The sequence below is a fragment of the Leptodactylus fuscus genome, chromosome 10, assembly GCF_031893055.1.
Source record: "Leptodactylus fuscus isolate aLepFus1 chromosome 10, aLepFus1.hap2, whole genome shotgun sequence".
In the NCBI taxonomy this organism is placed as follows: Eukaryota; Metazoa; Chordata; class Amphibia; order Anura; family Leptodactylidae; genus Leptodactylus; species Leptodactylus fuscus.
In genome coordinates, this window is record NC_134274.1 from 5,110,168 (window position 1) to 5,133,479 (window position 23,312).

Sequence of the window (23,312 nt, forward strand, 5' to 3'; positions counted from 1 at the left end):
TCGCCGCCACCGCCGTATCACGTGTCAATAGAAAATGGGTACTGTGTCTTTAAACGCGAGGCCCAATGCTCCCTTATTAACCCTTAGTCTCCCAGCCGTGCAGAGTTCCCATCATTGGGCGCCTCTTACAAAGCGGGGTCTGTCTAGACACAGCCGGGCCTGTTCTCTGCTCTCTAGTACAGATGTGCGCCAGATTTAAGGAGGCACCGGGGTGATGTCCGTTCAGCGGCCCCGGGACAGTATGGCAGAGCCCGGCCGAGCGGTCTAGGAGGTTGGTATAGTATATGGCACAGTAGGCGTTGGCTTGTACCTATTCACACTGTGACTATTCGCCCTGCGGCGTTACACTCGCTCCCTGGGCGCCATTACTTTACTATAATGGTCATTGTACAATCATTTCAGGCAAGGAATCGCGTTAGGTGATGTATATAAAAGTTCTCCAGTCATGAAGGGGTTATCTCTTAAGGCGGCGCTCAGCAGAGGCGACGTCTTAAAGTGGCGCCAGGTAAAGGGTGCGGGAACTTTGTCAGTCCACCTTAAGAGGGACCATGTAAAAAGTTGAGCAAGTTTTTTTTTTGTGTGTGTGTCAGTGATGACATTCAGGAAATTGTGAGACAGAAACAAGGAGGAGAAGCAACAAGCAAGAAGAAGAAGAAGAGCGGACGGTGAAGGGCCACAGCCGCCCCCAGGGCCCCGACCCCCATGGAGACCATGGACTGAGCTGCAGCCCCCGGGAGAAGTAAGTGCACAAGCGAGCGAGCGAACATCTTCATCCTATTAACTCTTATATGTAGAACTGAGGCTGTGTGGGGACAAAAAAGACCCAATTAAAGAGGAAGTTACAAAAATTTTCTTTAAAGGGGAAATGCACCAATAGCTTGCGGGCCGCTTATGGTCTTAGACACCATTTTGAGTCTCCTGAAGCCTTTGTGAAATTTCCATCAAGGTCGTCAGTGATGGAGAATCTGACAACGACCACCTGACAAACTCAGCACCGCTACATCTGTGTCCTGGGATGACACATGGGACGTATCGCTGCGGTAGGATTAGTGCGCGACATCGCGTTACGGTAACATAAGGGGAGTAGCTGCATAGCTTGCAGACGCAGATTCGGCACTGCTATACCGAAGACATCATCATGCAGTATTGTATATATTTGATGCACATTTTCTTTCTCCACATCCATGCACAGGAGCATTCCCCTACCTATAGTGCTGTAATATGGACCGTGAATAGAATGCAAGTGTTGCAGTGAAGACTGACATTTGTAAAGCGATCACAGTATTTGTCGGACAGTTCACATTCATATAGTATTCAGGGTCAGTGCAGCGCTGGATGGGGGGGGGGGCATGGTGTGAATGGCAGGGCCCGCAGCCAAGGTTGGCACCTGCACCACTATCCAGAGGCCAGCTGCTATAAGGGGGGCATGATGTGAATGATTCATGAGGGATAGATGGCGCCATGCCGTGCACTGACTAGTAGCGTGTGATAGCCATACCCGCCACAACGCCTGCCGGCATGTTCTTCCTGTCATGGTGGCTGATACGGTTTCCGTCCTCAGCAGCTTGGCAGGCTTTCTTAAAGGGATGGTAATTCTACAATCCTCCCATTGCCGTACAGCTATCAGATTTGATAAGTGTGACATTCCTATCACTCATATGGGACAGCACTGACCACAGAACACCCCCCCGTACAAGTTACTATCAGTACATACATAGTTGCTTGCTTCCCAAACCAGCGCCACGTCTATTCACAGGTAGTGTGCGGTATTACAGGTCAGCCCCATTTACATTACTGGAGCTGCAATACCCGACACAACCCATGGACACGTGTGGCGCTGTTCTGTGCAACCACTTTAACTGACTGAAACCACTTGTGATGTCACAGCAGCCCATCTGATGGAAAGACAAGTGATGTCACATATTCTTCTAACCTGAAATCCATTTGTGATGTCACTGGAGCATGAAAGACATTGATGATATTTGAAAACATATGTGATGTCACAGTGATGACCGACACGAGGTATGATGTCATAGCAGCTTACAGGACTCATACGTACTGGTGATGTCACAGCAGTTTATCTCACACTTGTGATATCACAATAGCTCAGGTGACGGAAACCGACAAGCAACTTATTGATGATGTCATAGATGCTTTTCTTTGTGATGTCATAGTCCCTTACCTGACAGACAGTGATATCACAGCAACTCACTGAAACATAGTAGCTTACCTGACTTGTGATGTCATAGAATTTATTTTCTGATTTAAACTTCCTTATGATGTCACAATATCTTACATAACTGGAACCCATTGACTGAAATATAGTTATGATGTCACACAAGGTCACCCAGGGCAGACACCACCAACAGGAAGCCCCAGTGGAGGAAGACTATGGTGGGGGAGGTTCTCGAGTGGAAACATTCCTGGTTACACCCCGACTTGTTACAATGTATCAGTGCAGGCAATACAACAGCAGCACAAACCAGCCTGGATACATGGACAAGTCCCTTTAAGGTTACTAGCCCTTTAAGAGTGAAGTGTTTTTGGAGCACCGCATGTCTGTACTGTTGATATCATGTGAATGGGGAGGTCTCCCGCTGACTGCCATGTCCTGCAGGGTGATCTATCTCAGGAAGGAAGGAAAGTGAGCAGTGTAAGTAATGTCACCGCGCTAATAATTCCATTGTGTCACCACTAATATCGCCTATAGAGGGGGCCACCTGCAAAATGTCTGACCCCACTCAACCGTGTCTGGCTCCTCCTTCCTGATCTGGTTGGGGGGGGGGGGGGGGGGGGGGGGGCAGGGAGCCTTCTATGGACAATGCCCGGGTCTAGTTTATGATCAGTCAGGATCAGCGGAACAAAAGTGCAGGTGCTGGAGCATTGCAACGCTTCGCTGCAGGTCACTACACGGCGGTGTCCCAATGAATGTGACTGTGCCTGCTACTGCAGATCAACCTCACCCAACCCTACTCACATGTATAGACTGAGCTGCACATCACACTGAGATATATATATACCGTATATACATTGCCTCCTCCTGCCTGCAGAGAGAACTGCATTATCCATGTGACAGGATCCCTTTAAGGGGAGTTTCTAGTCTCCTCCTCCCTATATTACAAGACATGCCTTTTATGTCCACTGCCCCATCTTTATCTCCACCCTGTCTCCCTTTCTCAGGAGGGATTGTGTTTCACATACTGGGCAGCAGTATCCAGTGTATAGAACAGTAGAGCAATCTACAGGTGAAGACAGAATACGGATAGCACAGACTTACATAATGTAAAAGAGGGGCCTACAGGCTGCTGTTATAAGAGGTACCGGGGCAATTTGTTAAGACTGGTCGTTCCTATGCCAGTCTTCAAAATGGCCGTAACTGGTGACAGGTGCACTTGGATTATCCAAAGTCTCCAACCTCTTAATAATCTCGGTGCAAACCCATGTGCCAGAATCTACACTGGTCGGGATCTGGCGCACATTTCCTATATAACTTGCTCTCCGGCTCTCCCCGTTCTCTGCCCAAATTCACGGAAGTGTAGAGAGTAAGGGGATGTGGCGCGTCTTTGAAAAAAGAAAACTAGGGTAGGTGGGTGGGTTGGTTTCCACCATTTTCTGTGAGACCGGAGAGGAATCTCTAATCCATCACTTTGCTAATCTTCACACAGGAATCCCAGGCGGCATCAAAACAAAGGTGCAGCACAGAACAAGGAATCGCCCGGTCAGCAGGGAGCCACATGCAGGGATTTGTCTATCTTATATACACTGGAGGGACAAGTGATCACAATATAAGTCCAGTCCCCAAAACCTTGCAGGGGTCATGCACACATTGAAGTTTTGATGCATTTTTTTTTTTTTTTTATGGGTGAAACTTACCAGATCATTTAGTTTCACCTTTAAAATTAAGAAATTGCACAATCTGCATGCATGTTTTATCTGCACTGTGTGCATGCACCCTTATGGTCACCATAGGGTTAAGGGGCGTCTACCTGTCTTCTAGGTGTCAGATCGTTGTCTATGTATCTGGGTGGAGGTGACGGGGCCACACCCTGATAATTACACTGTGCGCTGGGGCACAGACCGGAATATTTAATGTATCTTTCTGCGGAGAGTAAAGACGAGCAGACGGGAGATTAGACGCCGCGGCGATCAGGTAACGTCTCCCCTTTTCTCGCCGTACCCCCCTCCAGTTCACCGGTTTATACAATCCAACTATATGATAAGTGTGAACCCCCAATGTGCAAAGTTTTGCAAGTACAAAGGCACTAGATGCTGGTAGCGACCAATCAGAGCTCTGCTTTCATTTTTAAACCTGCGGTGATTGGTCGCCCCATTTGTTTTTGGAGTCAGGGTCTCCTGCCTGATAAGATTTTTGGCTGTTTCGGGATTGGATTTTCTGGAGGTTCGACACGGGCCGCGCTGAGATTTTGAAGCTACACTTGCACATATCATGTGACCTGCCTGCACGTTAGATGCAGCGGTCATGTGATTTTTTTTTAGCGCAACGCATACTGTAGACTGAACATTCTTACCAACCCTGATACATTGTATCGATGCCGCTGCTGTGTGACATAATAATAGCGCCATGTAGGGGCCTTTAATAGGAGCAGAAACTTACTACAGTGGCCACAATTCAACGAAGCACTGCAGAGATAATCATCGTTGCAAATCAGCCTGCAAGTGCACTGGAGGCGGGGCCAGATTTTGCTAGATTTCCCTATAGAAAGCCACAAGAGCTTCAGTTCTCTTCTAGAATTGCTGCCCCTTTGGCCATGATCGACCTTTCCAGCCTCGGTCTGTGTCACCACTGTCTGCAGACAAACCTGGAAAATCAGGCTCCTCCCCCAGTGCACTTGCAGACTAGAGGAAAAATCCAACTCTACCGGAATCAGATGGGTTAGGATCAGATGGGTTAGTCGGTAAGAATGTGTGGGTGCACAGAGGGGTGTGACCCCAGTAGTAGCCGGCTATGCAGTAGTCACATGGCTGTGTTTATGAGCTAATCCCGCAGTTCCATCATTAGACAGGAGTTATTTGTACAGATAATCCGCCATTTACAGGCCCCATCCCGTCACGTCTGTCACCGCATTGCTCCTAGGATTTATAGGTTGTACTCCTAGGATTCTAGTAATTGGTGAGATCAGGCGGCGGCTTCTAGAGACGTTATCTTGTAGTCTGGTACTGGATGGATTTATGATCCTGGCTGGGTCTTGTGGTGCATTCATAGCCCATAGGACAGTATATATGTACCCCATATGTGTAGCCTCCCCTCATATAGGTTTCCTTCAGGTACAGAGGTGACTAGTGAAAGTGCAGCAGAAACCTGCCATTGTCTGAGCCTCTCCCTTCCTGGAGCCAGACCAAGGAGCTGTTATGTTCTGTACAAGTGGCACTTAGGAAGTGCAGGGTGTAGTGCGGCTTCCTGCAGCTGTGCGGATGGGAGACGAGAGTAACGCTCGAGTTACATGCAAAGCTCTGGAAGCCGCCATTGCTCTAAATAATGTGGAGCTACAGCATGGAGAGAACTGTATAATATACTATAAGCAGCATAATGGACCACTGTCCACCAGGAAACCCCAATATTATACTGTAATGTATATAACACACTGACACTGGGGGTACAGGATAGTGACAGGCTGATACTTGGGGTACAGGATAATGACAGGCTGATACTTGGGGTACAGGATAATGACAGGCTGATACTTGGGGTACAGGATAATGACAGGCTGATACTTGGGGTACAGGATAATGACAGGCTGATACTCGGGGTACAGGGTAATGACAGGCTGATACTTGGGGTACAGGATAATGACAGGCTGATACTTGGGGTACAGGATAATGACAGGCTGATACTTGGGGTACAGGATAATGACAGGCTGATACTCGGGGTACAGGGTAATGACAGGCTGATACTTGGGGTACAGGATAATGACAGGCTGATACTTGGGGTACAGGATAATGACAGGCTGATACTTGGGGTACGGGATAATGACAGGCTGATACTTGGGGTACGGGATAATGACAGGCTGATACTTGGGGTACGGGATAATGACAGGCTGATACTCGGGGTACGGGATAATGACAGGCTGATACTCGGGGTACGGGATAATGACAGGCTGATACTTGGGGTACAGGATAATGACAGGCTGATACTTGGGGTACAGGATAATGACAGGCTGATACTTGGGGTACAGGATAATGACAGGCTGATACTTGGGGTACAGGATAATGACAGGCTGATACTTGGGGTATCTCTAGATTATATATTCTGGATTTCATTTCTACATATTATATTCTATTATATATTCTGTATTCTATTTTCTAGGTTACATGTTCTGTGTGTTATTTTCTATATTCTATCTTGTGCATTCTATACATCTTGATAAATAACATCCTTCCCTTCTCTTCCTATTAGGAGCACGATGCAGGCTGGGATATTTAAGGTGTGCCTGGTGGTGGTGACTGCAATCGTCAACCATCCGCTCCTCTTCCCAAATAACGAGACCTCGGTTCCGGCTAATGACGACCTTATTGTGGAGAAATTACGGGAGAGAGAAGAGAATCTAAAGAAAGAGCAGCTGGAACTGGAGAGACTTTTATCTCATCAGGAGCCACAAGGAGAAGATGAAATCAAGACAGAGAGCAAGGAGCCAGAAGGTGGCCCAGGGTGGGACTTCTGGAGTACGGTGTCTATGGTCATATTTCTGATGATTGAAGTATGGCGACAGGACTTTAAGGACAACAACTCCCATGAGCAAAGCAAAGAGGAGGATGATCAGGTGTTCATAGGAAATAACTGTCATGGCGTCCCTCTTCCCAACAAGGCCATGCTGACCATCTTTCATGACCAATACATCCGAGCCACCACCCATGATGCAGTGAGAAGCAGAGAGTTTGTGGAAGGTTTTGCAGATGACCTGCTGGAGGCGTTGAGAAGTGTTAGCAACCGTGATACCGATATGGAGGTTGAAGATAGTATCTGCATTGGGAGCATGTATGAAAACTGGAGGGTGAACCGGCCGTTGATGTGTGACCTACTAGTACCATTTGCACCTCCAGAACCGTATCACTTCAGGTGCCAGACGTGGGTCTCCGATCCATCCATTGGTCCAGATAAACAAAGTTACGGAACGATTCTTGTCTGCGGCCCAGGCGATGAACCTTCCAGCTGTTTATGTGATAAGAAAAGACTTGGAGAAGACATGTTATGTCTTCTCCACCATCCACCCAATTCAGACAACAAAAAAGTGAACAAGGATCTCAACTTGCTGTGTTCTAGAAACACCAATAGCCTGGACGTTGACCAGGTCATGAAATGGTTCCAAACGGCTGTGACGAAAGCATGGAGCAAGATTTCCCACAAGTATGAGTTCGAGCTGACCTTCAACCACTTGGACTCTCCGGGGGCTTTGAGAGTCAAATTCAAGTCTGGAAAAGTCATCAGCTTCAACCTAAGTCCTGTGGTTCAGTATGAGGACTCAGACTTGTATTTTATTTCCCATTTTCCAAGCAGGACCCGTGAAGTCTCCTCCAGTACCTACTGGATGTTGTCCTTTGCCGTCTACGAGAGAAGGTTCCTCAAGGACTTTGCAAAAAAACTCCCCGACAACTCGTGCCACCTCAGCTGCCTGCAAATAATGACTTTCCTCCATTCCAAGCAGTGTCACATAACTGGACCGAGCGGTCTCACCACGTACCATCTAAAAACAGTCCTTATGCATCTTCTGCTTAGTCGACCCCACTCAGATTGGGGCAATGTCATGCTGGAGGACCGCTTACGAGACATGTTCAAGAGCTTGGAGAAAAGTCTCTTAGAAAAGAAGCTCTACCACTTCATGGTTGGAAATGGAAAACTTCCAGACACCGTCAACCTTCCTGAAGACTTTCGGGTAGCAGAACCTGTTAACCTTTTCAGATCCTTTGTCCTAAACAGGGATCTTTATCAGAAAACTCTGTCCATGTTCTACGAGATGCTGAGGAACGCCACGGTGGTCATCAATGAGTACAGTCTACACCTGCCCAATGGAAATGGCAAGAAACCGCACTGACCACAGTTACAGCTCTCAGCCATGTTCTCCTCCAAGGATGAGCTCAGGTCTTCAGAATTTAGTGACTATTTTATAATAAAATATTGTATTTTGTACGATGGACCTGAGCCCAACAATTCAGCACTGATCAGTATAGTTTTGTATAAATTGTTGTTACTATAGAGACTTGTTACATTATATCATACAATCGTCCCCCCTGTAGATGACAAATATTGACCTGTTTTATATAGTGTTGGATTACTGGGGGTCTACCATCCAGCAACCCCAAATTTCGGTGTCTTCTGCTGGATTGGTATGGTTTTTGCACCTGGACCCACTGGAGGATCCTCTGATGGACCAAACCAACCCTGGTTTTATATATTGATCAGCCATAACCTTATTGTATGGTCCCCCCCTCTCTAACCTGCACCAGCCTGGACTCTGCTAGACTTCTGAAGGTGTCTGAGATATCGGACTCCAAGACGTTAGCATCACATCTTGTAAGTCCCATAATTTGCATGGTGGGGCCTCTCTGGGATGGACTGATTTTTCTTCCACATCTTAGTAATGCTCAGTCTGGGTAACTTGGAGGCTAAGCCAACCTTGACTTGACCTTCATCTCTTGGTCATGTTCCTCATTCCTAAATAGTTATTGCATTATGGTGAGGACATTATTCTGCATGAGGCCACTGCAATTAGGTGCCGCCACTGCCATGAAGGGGGTATGTGGTCTGTACAATTTTTAGGTAGGTGGAACTCATCACACCCACATGATGACAGGACCCAAGGTTTCCATCAGAATAGTGACCAGAGGATCACCTTATGGCGCCACCACTTGCATGGCATCACCACGGCGCCATATTCCCATAGTGCCCCCTGGTGCCATTCCTACGTTACAAACTACGAGGTCCTGTGTGTACTGACTATGGTAACTCTTCTTTGGGATTGTACGAGAAGGACTAGGCTAAACCCCTCTACCCATCCCCTCCCCCGACACACCCCTTAGTCATCTATTACCCTGTCACCCTGGAGATCCTCCAACCCAGTCATCACCATAATAACCTGGCTCTTGGAGTCCCTCCTTACACTTGCCCTTTCCTTTTTTTTGCTTACCACACCCCAACCTCAAGAGCTGACCGGTCACTTGCTACCTAATATGTCCCACCCCCGAGGAGTGCCATTGTCACCAGTTTTAATGTTATGGCTGATCGGTGTAGATTCACATGTCATCCATAATCCACAGTTGTGTGCGCGGAGCCGCCATATTGAATGATATCTCTTTCTGCATATGTTTTTAGACGTCCATGTACATTGTTATTTATTTATTGCCATATGGATAAATTCTGATTGATAAAACTTGAGGTGTTGGCTTGTATTATTCCAGGGCTTTAGCTCATGTTGAAGGGGATGTACAGGGAAGGTAGCAGATACGGATGGGCTATCCACGGGGCTGCAGTTTCCGGCGCCACCATTACAGCAGCTGGTCTGTATACTGTAGTGATGACGCCAACAACTGCGGCCCTGCTCCCATACACTTGAATAGAAGAAGAGCTGCCTCTGGCCGTATACCTTGTATATGGTTTCTGATGAGGTCTGTGTGTCTGACCCAGACCAATCTGATACTGATCACCTATCCTGTGGATACATAGTATGAGTTGTCTTAAGGTTCTGGACAACCCCTCTGTGCCATAGTGTGGGCATCCTTCACTACAACCGCTATACAGTTAACTTTGCCTTATAATTGCCATGTCATTGGGGAGGACCCGAATCTAGGAGGATTGTCTCATCAATATGGAAGCCCATGATGATGGTGCCAATCCTAGAGGAGAAACCCGAAATCTTCTGTGACACTCATGGTTGGAAAGTTGCCAAGAACTGAACTGGTTTGTTATGAAAGATGTCTAACACTAAGAACATACTTGACAACTCTTCAAAGATAGCCTGGAGGAGAAGCAGCAAGCTCCAGTGGCCATGTCCCGTCCTGGTAAACTCCTACGCATGTGGGAACACGGCAAGCCCCTATTGTTGTACATGATAACGCTTTTTCATGGCGTGGATAGTAAATATGATGGTAATAACCCATTTATAGTGTGACTGACCCATAAAGTGCCCACATCACATAAACTATCGCTCCATAGGCTCAGGAGATATGCCCACTCTTTTGGGATGCTTGAAAGACACTCTTTTTTGTGGGGCCCTCCCAGATGATTTGGAAGAGTTGTCGAGAATGATGTTCATCAAGCATAAGAAAATGGCCAACCCACTCCACCAAAGTATGAAAAAAAAGTAAAAAAAACCCCCAAAAACAACAAATTGCATAAATGACATAAAAGTAAAGGCCAATATGTGCAGAAAAATAGCATTATATTCACGGCATATGATATAGTGCAGTATATAATACTACCTCCTATGTACAAAAATAAACTACTATAATATTACTCCTATGTACAAGAATATAACTACTATAATACTGCTCCTATGTACAAGAATATAACTACTATAATACTACCTCCTATGTACAAGAATATAACTACTATAATACTACTCCTATGTACAAGAATATAACTACTATAATACTGCTCCTATGTACAAGAATATAACTACTATAATACTACTCCTATGTACAAGAATATAACTACTATAATACTACTCCTATGTACAAGAATATAACTACTATAATACTACCTCCTGTGTACAAGAATATAACTACTATAATACTACCCCCTATCTACAAGAATATAACTACTATAATACTACTCCTATGTACAAGGATATAACTACTATAATACTACCTCCTATGTACAAGAATATAACTACTATAATACTACTCCTATGTACAAGAATATAACTACTATAATACTGCTCCTATGTACAAGAAAACTACTATAATACTACTCCTATGTACAAGAATATAACTACTATAATACTACTCCTATGTACAAGAAAATAACTACTATAATAGTACTGCTATGTACAAGGATATAACTACTATAATACTACCTCCTATGTACAAGAATACAACTACTATAATACTACCTCCTATGTACAAGAATATAACTACTATAATACTACTCCTATGTACAAGAATATAACTACTATAATACTGCTCCTATGTACAAGAAAACTACTATAATACTACTCCTATGTACAAGAATATAACTACTATAATACTACCTCCTATGTACAAGAATATAACTACTATAATACTACCTCCTATGTACAAGAATATAACTACTATAATACTGCTCCTATGTACAAGAATATAACTACTATAATACTACTCCTATGTACAAGAATATAACTACTATAATACTGCTCCTATGTACAAGAATATAACTACTATAATACTACCTCCTATGTACAAGAATATAACTACTATAATACTACTCCTATGTACAAGAATATAACTACTATAATAGTACTGCTCTGTACAAGGATATAACTACTATAATACTACCTCCTATGTACAAGAATATAACTACTATAATACTACCTCCTATATACAAGAATATAACTACTATAATACTACTCCTATGCACAATAATATAAGTACTATAATACTACTCCTATGTACAAGAATATAACTACTATAATACTACCTCCTATGTACAAGAATATAACTACTATAATACTACTGCTATGTACAAGAATATAACTACTATAATACTGCTCCTATGTACAAGAATATAACTACTATAATACTGCTCCTACGTACAAGAATATAACTACTATAATACTGCTCCTACGTACAAGAATATAACTACTATAATACTACTCCTACGTACAAGAATATAACTACTATAATACTGCTCCTATGTACAAGAATATAACTACTATAATACTACTCCTATGTACAAGAATATAACTACTATAATACTACCTCCTATGTACAAGAATATAACTACTATAATACTGCTCCTACGTACAAGAATATAACTACTATAATACTGCTCCTATGTACAAGAATATAACTACTATAATACTGCTCCTATGTACAAGAATATAACTACTATAATACTGCTCCTACGTACAAGAATATAACTACTATAATACTACTCCTACGTACAAGAATATAACTACTATAATACTGCTCCTACGTACAAGAATATAACTACTATAATACTACTCCTATGTACAAGAATATAACTACTATAATACTGCTCCTATGTACAAGGATATAACTACTATAATACTGCTCCTATGCACAAGAATATAACTACTATAATACTACTATGTACAAGAATATAACTACTATAATACTACTATGTACAAGAATATAACTACTATAATACTACTACTATGTACAAGAATATAACTACAATAATACTACTCCTATGTACAAGAATATATCTACTATAATACTACCTCCTATGTACAAGAATATATCTACTATAATACTACCTCCTATATACAAGAATATAACTACTATAATACTACTCCTATGTACAAGAATATAACTACTATAATACTACTCCTATGTACAAGAATATAACTACTATAATACTACTCCTATGTACAAGAATATAACTACTATAATACTACTCCTATGTACAAGAATATAACTACTATAATACTACTATGTACAAGAATATAACTACTATAATACTGCTCCTACGTACAAGAATATAGCTACTATAATACTGCTCCTACGTACAAGAATATAACTACTATAATACTGCTCCTATGTACAAGAATATAACTACTATAATACTGCTCCTATGTACAAGAATATAACTACTATAATACTGCTCCTATGTACAAAAATATAACTACTATAATACTACTCCTATGTACAAGAATATTACTATAATACTACTCCTATGTACAAGAATATAACTACTATAATACTGCTCCTATGTACAAGAATATAACTACTATAATACTGCTCCTATGTACAAGAATATAACTACTATAATACTACTCCTATGTACAAGAATATAACTACTATAATACTACTCCTATGTACAAGAATATAACTACTATAATACTGCTCCTATGTACAAGAATATAACTACTATAATACTGCTCCTATGTACAAGAATATAACTACTATAATACTACTCCTACGTACAAGAATATAACTACTATAATACTGCTCCTACGTACAAGAATATAACTACTATAATACTGCTCCTATGTACAAGAATATAACTACTATAATACTGCTCCTATGTACAAGGATATAACTACTATAATACTGCTCCTATGTACAAGAATATAACTACTATAATACTGCTCCTATGTACAAGAATATAACTACTATAATACTACTACTATGTACAAGAATATTACTACAATAATACTACCTCCTATATACAAGAATATATCTACTATAATACTACCTCCTATATACAAGAATATAACTACTATAATACTGCTCCTATGTACAAGAATATAACTACTATAATACTGCTCCTATGTACAAGAATATAACTACTATAATACTACTCCTATGTACAAGAATATAACTAATATAATACTACTCTTATGTACAAGAATATATCTACTATAATACTACTCCTATGTACAAGAGTATAACTACTATAATACTACTATGTATAAGAATATAACTACTATAATACTGCTCCTATGTACAAGAATATAACTACTATAATACTGCTCCTATGTACAAGAATATAACTACTATAATACTACTCCTATGTACAAGAATATAACTACTATAATATTACTCCTATGTACAAGAATATAACTACTATAATACTGCCCCCTATGTACAAGAATATAACTACTATAATACTACCTCCTATGTACAAGAATATAACTACTATAATACTACTCCTATGTACAAGAATATAACTACTATAATACTACCTCCTATGTACAAGAATATAACTACTATAATACTACTCCTATGTACAAGAATATAACTACTATAATACCGCTCCTATGTACAAGAATATAACTACTATAATACTACTCCTATGTACAAGAATATAACTACTATAATACTACCTCCTATGTACAAGAATATAACTACTATAATACTACCTCCTAGGTACAAGAATACAACTACTATAATACTACTCCTATGTACAAGAATATAACTACTATAATACTACTCTTATGTACAAGAATATATCTACTATAATACTACTCCTATGTACAAGAGTATAACTACTATAATACTACTATGTATAAGAATATAACTACTATAATACTGCTCCTATGTACAAGAATATAACTACTATAATACTGCTCCTATGTACAAGAATATAACTACTATAATACTACTCCTATGTACAAGAATATAACTACTATAATACTGCCCCCTATGTACAAGAATATAACTACTATAATACTACCTCCTATGTACAAGAATATAACTACTATAATACTGCTCCTATGTACAAGAATATAACTACTATAATACTGCTCCTATGTACAAGAATATAACTACTATAATACTGCTCCTATGTACAAGGATATAACTACTATAATACTACTCCTATGTACAAGGATATAACTACTATAATACTGCTCCTATGTACAAGAATATACAGTCCTATGAAAAAGTTTGGGCACCCCTATTAATCTTAATCATTTTTAGTTCTAAATATTTTGGTATTTGCAACAGCCATTTCAGTTTGATATATCTAATAACTGATGGACACAGTAATATTTCAGGATTGAAATGAGGTTTATTGTACTAACAGAAAATGTGCAATATGCATTAAACCAAAATTTGACCGGTGCAAAAGTATGGGCACCTCAACAGAAAAGTGACATTAATATTTAGTACATCCTCCTTTTGCAAAGATAACAGCCTCTAGTCGCTTCCTGTAGCTTTTAATCAGTTCCTGGATCCTGGATAAAGGTATTTTGGACAAACAATTCAAGTTCAGTTAAGTTAGATGGTCGCCGAGCATGGACAGCCCGCTTCAAATCATCCCACAGATGTTCAATGATATTCAGGTCTGGGGACTGGGATGGCCATTCCAGAACATTGTAATTGTTCCTCTGCATGAATGCCTGAGGATTTGGAGCGGTGTTTTGGATCATTGTCTTGCTGAAATATCCATCCCCGGCGTAACTTCAACTTCGTCACTGATTCTTGAACATTATTCTCAAGAATCTGCTGATACTGAGTGGAATCCATGCGACCCTCAACTTTAACAAGATTCCCGGTGCCGGCATTGGCCACACAGCCCCAAAGCATGATGGAACCTCCACCAAATTTTACAGTGGGTAGCATGTGTTTTTCTTGGAATGCTGTTTCTTTTTGGACGCCATGCATAACGCCTTTTTTTATAACCAAACAACTCAATCTTTGTTTCCAAAATGAAGCTGCCTTGTCCAAATGTGCTTTTTCATACCTCAGGCAACTCTATTTGTGGCGTACGTGCAGAAACGGCTTCTTTCTCATCACTCTCCCATACAGCTTCTCCTTGTGCAAAGTGCGCTGTATTGCTGACTGATGCACAGTGACACCATCTGCAGCAAGATGATGCTGCAGCTCTTTGGAGGTGGTCTGTGGATTGTCCTTGACTGTTCTCACCATTCTTCTTCTCTGCCTTTCTGATATTTTCTTGGCCTGCCACTTCTGGGCTTAACAAGAACTGTCCCTGTGGTCTTCCATTTCCTTACTATGTTCCTCACAGTGGAAACTGACAGGTTAAATCTCTGAGACAACGTTTTGTATCCTTCCCCTGAACAACTATGTTGAACAATCTTTGTTTTCAGATCATTTGAGAGCGGGCTGTCCATGCTCGGCGACCATCAAACTGAACTGAACTTGAATTGTTTTGTAGAAAGAAATGGTCCAAAATCCCTTCATCCAGGATCCAGGAACTGATTACAAGCTACAGGAAGCGACTAGAGGCTGTTATCTTTGCAAAAGGAGGATGTACTAAATATTAATGTCACTTTTCTGTTGAGTTGCCCATATTTTTGCACCGGTCAAATTTTGGTTTAATGCATATTGCACATTTTCTGTTAGTACAATAAACCTCATTTCAATCCTGAAATATTACTGTGTCCATCAGTTATTAGATATATCAAACTGAAATGGCTGTTGCAAACACCAAAATATTTAGAACTAAAAATGATTAAGATTAATAGGGGTGCCCAAACTTTTTCATAGGACTGTAACTACTATAATACTGCTCCTATGTACAAGAATATAACTACTATAATACTGCTCCTATGTACAAGAATATAACTACTAAAATACTACTCCTATGTACAAGAATATAACTACTATAATACTACCTCCTATGTACAGGAATATAACTACTATAATACTACTCCTATGTACAAGAATATAACTACTATAATACTACTCCTATGTACAAGAATATAACTACTATAATACTCCTCCTATGTACAAGAATATAACTACTATAATACTACTCCTATGTACAAGAATATAACTACTATAATACTACTCCTATGTACAAGAATATAACTACTATAATACTACTCCTATGTACAAGAATATAACTACTATAATACTACCTCCTATGTACAGGAATATAACTACTATAATACTACCTCCTATGTACAAGAATATAACTACTATAATACTACTCCTATGTACAAGAATATAACTACTATAATACTGCTCCTATGTACAAGAAAACTACTATAATACTACTCCTATGTACAAGAATATAACTACTATAATACTACCTCCTATGTACAAGAATATAACTACTATAATACTGCTCCTATGTACAAGAATATAACTACTATAATACTGCTCCTATGTACAAGAATATAACTACTAAAATACTACTCCTATGTACAAGAATATAACTACTATAATACTACCTCCTATGTACAAGAATATAACTACTATAATACTACTCCTATGTACAAGAATATAACTACTATAATACTACTCCTATGTACAAGAATATAACTACTATAATACTACTCCTATGTACAAGAATATAACTACTATAATACTACCTCCTATGTACAAGAATATAACTACTATAATACTACCTCCTATGTACAAGAATATAACTACTATAATACTACTCCTATGTAGAAGAATATAACTACTATAATAGTACTGCTATGTACAAGGATATAACTACTATAATACTACCTCCTATATACAAGAATATAACTACTATAATACTACTCCTATGTACAATAATATAACTACTATAATACTACTCCTATGTACAAGAATATAACTACTATAATACTACCTCCTATGTACAAGAATATAACTACTATAATACTACTCCTATGTACAAGAATATAACTACTATAATAGTACTGCTATGTACAAGGATATAACTACTATAATACTACCTCCTATATACAAGAATATAACTACTATAATACTACTCCTATGTACAATAATATAACTACTATAATACTACTCCTATGTACAAGAATATAACTACTATAATACTACCTCCTATGTACAAGAATATAACTACTATAATACTACTCCTATGTACAAGAATATAACTACTATAATACTGCTCCTATGTACAAGAATATAACTACTAAAATACTACTCCTATGTACAAGAATATAACTACTATAATACTACCTCCTATGTACAAGAATATAACTACTATAATACTACTCCTATGTACAAGAATATAACTACTATAATACTGCTCCTATGTACAAGAAAACTACTATAATACTACTCCTATGTACAAGAATATAACTACTATAATACTACCTCCTATGTACAAGAATATAACTACTATAATACTACCTCCTATGTACAAGAATATAACTACTATAATACTGCTCCTATGTACAAGAATATAACTACTATAATACTGCTCCTATGTACAAGACTATAACTACTAAAATACTACTCCTATGTACAAGAATATAACTACTATAATACTACCTCCTATGTACAAGAATATAACTACTATAATACTACTCCTATGTACAAGAATATAACTACTATAATACTACTCCTACGTACAAGAATATAACTACTATAATACTACTCCTATGTACAAGAATATAACTACTATAATACTACCTCCTATGTACAAGAATATAACTACTATAATACTACCTCCTATGTACAAGAATATAACTACTATAATACTACTCCTATGTACAAGAATATAACTACTATAATAGTACTGCTATGTACAAGAATATAACTACTATAATACTACCTCCTATATACAAGAATATAACTACTATAATACTACTCCTATGTACAATAATATAACTACTATAATACTACTCCTATGTACAAGAATATAACTACTATAATACTACCTCCTATGTACAAGAATATAACTACTATAATACTACTCCTATGTACAAGAATATAACTACTATAATACTACTCCTTTGTACAAGAATATAACTACTATAATACTGCTCCTATGTACAAGAATATAACTACTATAATACTGCTCCTATGTACAAGAATATAACTACTATAATACTACTCCTATGTACAAGAATATAACTACTATAATACTGCTCCTAAGTACAAGAATATAACTACTATAATACTGCCCCCTATGTACAAGAATATAACTACTATAATACTACCTCCTAAGTACAAGAATATAACTACTATAATACTACTATGTACAAGAATATAACTACTATAATACTGCTCCTATGTACAAGAATATAACTACTATAATAGTACTGCTATGTACAAGGATATAACTACTATAATACTACCTCCTATATACAAGAATATAACTACTATAATACTACTCCTATGTACAATAATATAACTACTATAATACTACTCCTATGTACAAGAATATAACTACTATAATACTACCTCCTATGTACAAGAATATAACTACTATAATACTACTCCTATGTACAAGAATATAACTACTATAATACTGCTCCTATGTACAAGAATATAACTACTATAATACTACTCCTATGTACAAGAATATAACTACTATAATACTACTCCTATGTACAAGAATATAACTACTATAATACTGCTCCTAAGTACAAGAATATAACTACTATAATACTGCCCCCTATGTACAAGAATATAACTACTATAATACTACCTCCTAAGTACAAGAATATAACTACTGTAATACTACTATGTACAAGAATATAACTACTATAATACTGCTCCTATGTACAAGAATATAACTACTATAATACTACCTCCTATGTACAAGAATATAACTACTATAATACTGCTCCTATGTACAAGAATATAGCTACTATAATACTACTCCTATGTACAAGAATATAACTACCATAATACTACTCCTATGTACAAGAATATAACTACTATAATACTACTACTATGTACAAGAATATAACTACTATAATACTGCTCCTATGTACAAGAATATAACTACTATAATACTACTCCTATGTACAAGAATATAACAACTATAATACTGCCCCCTAGGTACAAGTACAGAACTACTATAATGCTACCCCGTGGATAGTACAGATCACTGTTTATCACAAGTACATTATGGATCAGGTAGTGCGGGTCATCTTGTGAGGTCTGTATAATACACAGTAGCGCACTCACTGTTCATTCACACAGTCTGGGTAAAGTACGTCTTGGATTTTTCAGCACACCATGTAATATTTGGCCTCAAGGTTTCTCTGCCATTGTCAGTAATTCCTCTCTTCAGTCTGAGATCATGGAGTTGGCGGTGTTAATCCCTGTTTCCTATTAAATCAGTATGACACATTTAGGATGAGTCAATAAGACATTTGCGGTGACATGTCCCTCTCAGCAGGCACAGGTAACAGTTCCATCTGCAGTATTATATGGTGCACGTTTTGGCAGAGAGTCTGGTGTATTCTATTATATATAACTGCTAATATTAGGGCTATATGGCAGCTAGAGGGGCAACATGAAACTTCAGGGCTCCGATTCTGCCCTCTATATAAGGCAATGGACCTTTTAATCCCTTTCACGAAGGGCCATGTTCACCTGCACCTTCTACCCCTGTAGATTTACCCCCAACTAATGAAAGTGAGTACTGTATGGCAGTATTATTTAAGTACATTTTAGTGCTATTATTATAGCATTATATGGCAGTATTAATTTGGTACTTTTTGCTGTTATTATTGCAGCACTGTATGGCTGTATTATTTCAGCACTATATGTGCAGCATTATTTCGGTAATTTTTGGTGTTAATTTTGCAGCAGTGCATAGTGGTATTATTTCAGCACTATATGGCAGTATTATTTTGGTACTTTTTGCTGTTATTATTGCAGCACTGTATGGTTGTATTACTTTGGTAATTTTTTGTGTTATTATTGCAGCACTGTATGGTGGTATTGTTTGAGCCCTATATGGCAGTATTAATTTGGTACTTTTTGCTGTTATTATTGCAGCACTGTATGGTGGTATTATTTGAGCACTATATGGCAGTATTTCGGTAATTTTATGGTGGTATTATTTGAGCACTATATGGCAGTATTATTTCGGTAATTTTATGGTAGTATTATTTCAGCACTATATGGCAGTATTATTTTGGTACTTTTCGGTGTTATTATTGCAGCACTGTATGGTGGTATTATTTGAGCACTATATGACGACATTATTTCGGTACTTTTTAATGTTATTATTGCAGAACTGTATGGTGGTATTATTTGAGCACTATATGACGGCATTATTTCGGTACTTTTCGGTGTTATTATTGCAGCACTGTATGGTGCTATTATTTGAGCACTATATGACGGCATTACTTGAGCAGTTTTTAGTGTTATTACTACAGCATTATATGGTGGTATTATTAGAAGTGTAGCAAGATCATCTTAACCCAAATACAGCAAGAACTCAGTATCCAGAAGGTGGCGCCTCTAAATTCACTGGATTTTACAAACACTTGCAGTTGCTGGTGGTTCCCACCAGGTGGAGCCCTTCCTCTTGTGAGTTTCGGGAAAACCTGCTGAGCAGCCCGGAGAGCGGTGACTTCTCGCAAGGGAAATGTCTCACATATTTGCAGATTCTTCCCTCACGGCTGTAAGTAGAGAAAGGATAAATATTGTGGCACGTTCTTACCCGTGTGTGTGATGCCTGTGGACTCCAGGCGTATAGCGCCGCCCGCAGCAGCGACGCCTTCTGTGTATTTAGGGATAATAATAGGAATAGTGGCCGTCACTATTGTCCTTTACTGTTCGCTCCTTAAGTGTATTTTGACAGGAAAAGCCCCTTTATCTCGGTGCACACAGCGGCGCTACAAGCCGGGCACAACTTTGTAGGATATTCTGACTTTTGTATTATATTTTGTATATCTATGTTACTATATTGAAATATCTTGTTACTTTTTGTGTCAATATTTGGAAATCGAACCAAAAAAAATGTCTAATTATCCTATAACAATGTATTAGTACAGAAGGCCTGAAGACGGTCGGGTGCCTTGATGTAGCACGACCACGTCATAGCGCCCACGGCCTCAGCTTCACCCCCAATATTTGTAGAAGAGCATAGTATAGCGATATACGTACGTTAGTGTAAGAGGGGCAAAAGATATGGAAAAGCGAAAAATGTAAATGCAAAATATAATTATTTTTAATAAAAATTTCATCACAATGTGTTCTAGAAATATTCTGTAACTTAGTTCAGACAGATCATGGCGTTAAGTGGCAGGGGTAATAGTGAAAATAGAAATTAGGTTTTATTTTTGGAGGTTTTTTTCTCTTCTCTTGGGTTCTGTAGCATTGCATTACTGAAGTGCTGAAAAAACCGTGCCCAAAACCCAAATCTTATACCCTACTTCTCTCTTCATTCCCATTCATCCAGGCCAATGATTGGGAGCGTGCAATATAAAATATAGCCGTGAGGGCGCCCGTTGGGTAAGTGTGTGTGTGTGTGTGGGGGGGGGGCAGAAAACAGAGGCAAAAAAAAAAAATTTAATTTCAAAAATATAGGCAAAATTGCAATTAGATGTTTGAGGATGAGGCTGAAGACATTGGGGGTGAATTTACTAACCCATCTTTGCCAGTGCAGAGTCAGAGCGACAGTCTGAAAAATTCCCCCCCGTTGAGTTTTTTTTTGCTGCAGATTTTGCACCAAAGCCAGTAAAGGGTTAACAAGGGATGGAGAAAGTTCTACTTGGCTCAAAAAAACCCCCCCCCCCACAATTTGCAACATAAAAAGCAACAAAAAACATGGGGGGACAGTTGTCGTTTCCACAATTTTTTGTGTCTTCTTTTTGGACTGCACGGCATAAGTTACTAAAAAGGTGCAAAATTTTGTGCAAAATTCTCCTTGTGCAAACTGATTCCGATGCCGTCAGGTTTTTTTTACGCTACCCATAGACCGTAGTGCTGTTGCTCCATTTGGAATTGGGCCTTGACCAATAAAGGCAGAACACATCGGCACTCTTGTCCAAATTCTGCTCCAATCCCACATCGGCAGAAAATTTTCAGTTTCACAATATCAGCATCAAATTCCTTCATGTGACTCCCCCTTAGGGAACGTTGACACGGCAGACAATGACGAGGAACGCCTCCTGATTTTCCGCCGCGGTCTGACGCTAAAAAAATTTTTTTGTGTATTTTTCTTCCTCAATAAAAACTGCACAAAACTGACTTAAAAAATTAAAAATTAAAATTCTAACTATTGTAGACGGACAGTAAGTGTAATATTTACAATTATGGAAACATTCTACGTTCCGTTAACACGTGTTGTAAGATTTTGTGTTCTACAGCATACAATTCACCCAGTGACGGCCTTCTTCCAGAAACAGCGCCACCCTCGTCTGCAGGCTGCTCATGGTATTGCACCTCAGCACTGGCCCTGTTTCTAGAAGCGGCCATGTTTTTTTGATCCCTCTCCTGTAGCCCCTTTAAGTGTGCGGACATCGCATCTCTGACCTCACAAAAGCGATTTCCTGATCTGCAACGTTCACAAGGAGTGAAACCCAGCTTTACCAGACTCCAGAAAGGCAAGTGTACCCGAATAGGTCGTGATATGGGAATGAGGGAGGAGCTCACTGCTGATCTGGCTAAGTATCCCTCTGGGGCCTGTAGTGGCAGCCATATTGGTAGTCACCCAGCTTTCCTGGAAACAGATACAGATATATAGGTGGAGTAGCAGATGCCGGGATTTATGTTCATAGGGAATTTCCTAAATTTAAGAGGTGAAATGCGGTTTAATCCTCTTAAAGGTGCAGTGCCGCCTCTCGCCAGGTACTGTACATGTCTGTGGTGTTTGCACGCTCTCCTGAGCACTCTCTGCTCTATGTAATGCTATCTCTCTGCCTGTCCCTGCCTGTCTGCTCCCACTGACGTCCAAGCTATTGTAGGTGTGTCTCACCTGTGCCTCCCCTCCCCCACTCCCGCTCTGATGTCCCTGACGTACT

At 39.4% G+C, this 23,312-nt stretch overlaps 1 protein-coding gene across 1 annotated transcript; it reads left to right on the forward strand.

Moving 5' to 3' along the window:
• Positions 1 to 455: 455 nt before the first annotated feature.
• Positions 456 to 8,493, forward strand: ITPRIP (inositol 1,4,5-trisphosphate receptor interacting protein). Its single transcript, XM_075257423.1, has 3 exons — positions 456 to 505; positions 591 to 739; positions 6,413 to 8,493. Exon 3 carries the CDS (start codon positions 6,420 to 6,422, stop codon positions 8,043 to 8,045), a length of 1,626 nt encoding a protein of 541 aa, XP_075113524.1. The 5' UTR covers positions 456 to 505; positions 591 to 739; positions 6,413 to 6,419; the 3' UTR covers positions 8,046 to 8,493.
• The last annotated feature ends 14,819 nt before the right edge of the window (positions 8,494 to 23,312 follow it).